Source organism: Oryctolagus cuniculus, chromosome 21 (assembly GCF_964237555.1).
Source record: "Oryctolagus cuniculus chromosome 21, mOryCun1.1, whole genome shotgun sequence".
Lineage (NCBI taxonomy): Eukaryota > Metazoa > Chordata > Mammalia > Lagomorpha > Leporidae > Oryctolagus > Oryctolagus cuniculus.
In genome coordinates, this window is record NC_091452.1 from 16,461,488 (window position 1) to 16,462,880 (window position 1,393).

The 1,393-nt window shown below is 50.3% G+C and overlaps 1 protein-coding gene across 1 annotated transcript; it reads right to left on the bottom strand.

Annotated features, from left to right (window-relative positions):
* Nucleotides 1-324: 324 nt before the first annotated feature.
* On the bottom strand, nt 325-1,059 carry LOC103351759 (transcription and mRNA export factor ENY2-like). Its single transcript, XM_070066002.1, has 3 exons — nt 1,009-1,059; nt 576-663; nt 325-530 (listed from the first exon to the last, which is right to left on the bottom strand). The coding sequence occupies exons 1-3, from the start codon at nt 1,048-1,050 to the stop codon at nt 379-381; spliced, it is 282 nt and encodes a 93-aa protein (XP_069922103.1). The 5' UTR covers nt 1,051-1,059; the 3' UTR covers nt 325-378.
* Nucleotides 1,060-1,393: the final 334 nt, after the last annotated feature.

Sequence of the window (1,393 nt, forward strand, 5' to 3'; positions counted from 1 at the left end):
CCGGCAGTTCCAGCTCGGATTCGGCTTCCTGCTAATGCGACTGGGAAGCAGCAGGTGGTGGCTCAAGTACTTCGGTCCCTGCTACCCACGTGGGAGACCTGAATGGAGTTCCTGCTCCTGGCTTCAGCCTGGCCCAGCCCAGGCTGTTGCAGGTATCTGGGGAGTGAACCAGTGGATGGAAGCTCTCGTTCTCTTTCTCTCTCTCTCTCCTCCCCCCACTCACTCTCTCTCACTGTCACTGTGACACTCAAATAAATAAATATTTCTTTTTTTTTTTTCATTACAAAAAAGGACTTTATTTTGGAAAAATGACCTCTAGTTTATGGCAAGTTTTACTTTCAGAAATGAAACCACAGAACAACACAATCTGATTCAGTCTTAAAGGCTGGCGTGCTGAGTAAGGAATGTTCTTATTCTTCGTAGGAGCTCCTTCTTTACGCCGTCAGGTACCAGGGCTCTGCCTTTCGGGGTGACTTCAGCCTCCAAGTCATCAACAGTAACATGTTCTAGTCCTTTTTCCTTAATTACCTCTTATGCAAAATCAAAAAACAAATCATGTCGTTTAAAATCATTACCTTCCCAGTGTGCCTGCAATTGGTCCTTGCAGCCACATTTAGCTCTCAGCGCCTCTTTGAGGCATTCTCTTTCTCCAGTTTCGATCAAAAAAAAAATTTTTTTTTTTTTGGACAGGCAGAGTTAGACAGTGAGAGAGAGAGACAGAGAGAAAGGTCTTCCTTCCGTTGGTTCACCCCCCAAATGGCCGCCATGGCCGGCACACTGCGCCGATCTAAAGCCGGGAGCCAGGTGCTTCCTCCTGGTCTCCCATGGGGTGCAGGGCCCAAGGACTTGGGCCATCCTCCACTGCCTTCCCGGGCCACAGCAGAGAGTTGGCCTGGAAGAGGAGCAACCGGGACAGAATCCGGTGCCCCAACCAGGACTAGAACCCAGTGTGCCGGCGCTGCAAGGCGGAGGATTAGCCAAGTGAGCCGCTGCGCCGGCCACGATCAATTTGTGGTTAATCGCTGCTCTCATCTGCGTGTCTTTGTTCATCTTGCCAACCTGGACATCAACATGTATTTTCAGATATAGAACACGGAGCATTTTCTTCTTTTTTTTTTTTTTTTTTTGTTTTGTTTTTTTTTTTTTTTTTTGTTTTTTTGACAGGCAGAGTGGACAGTGAGAGAGAGAGACAGAGAGAGAAAGGTCTTCCTTTTGCCGTTGGTTCACCCTCCAATGGCCGCCGCTGCAGCCGGCGCACCGCGCTGATCCTGGCAGGAGCCAGGAGCCAGGTGCTTTTCCTGGTCTCCCATGGGGTGCAGGGCCCAAGCACCTGGGCCATCCTCCACTGCACTCCCTGGCCATAGCAGAGAGCTGGCCTGGAAGAGGGGCAACC

Bases quoted from the DNA above. Each gene is read 5' to 3' on its own strand.
- LOC103351759 (XM_070066002.1), bottom strand. From the start codon at position 1,050: ATGAACAAAGACACGCAGATGAGAGCAGCGATTAACCACAAA. The intron at 664-1,008 runs TTGATCGTGGCC...AAAATTTTTTTT, and splicing joins GAGCAGCGATTAACCACAAA to TTGATCGAAACTGGAGAAAG. The intron at 531-575 runs GTAATGATTTTA...ATTTTGCATAAG, and splicing joins ATTGCAGGCACACTGGGAAG to AGGTAATTAAGGAAAAAGGA.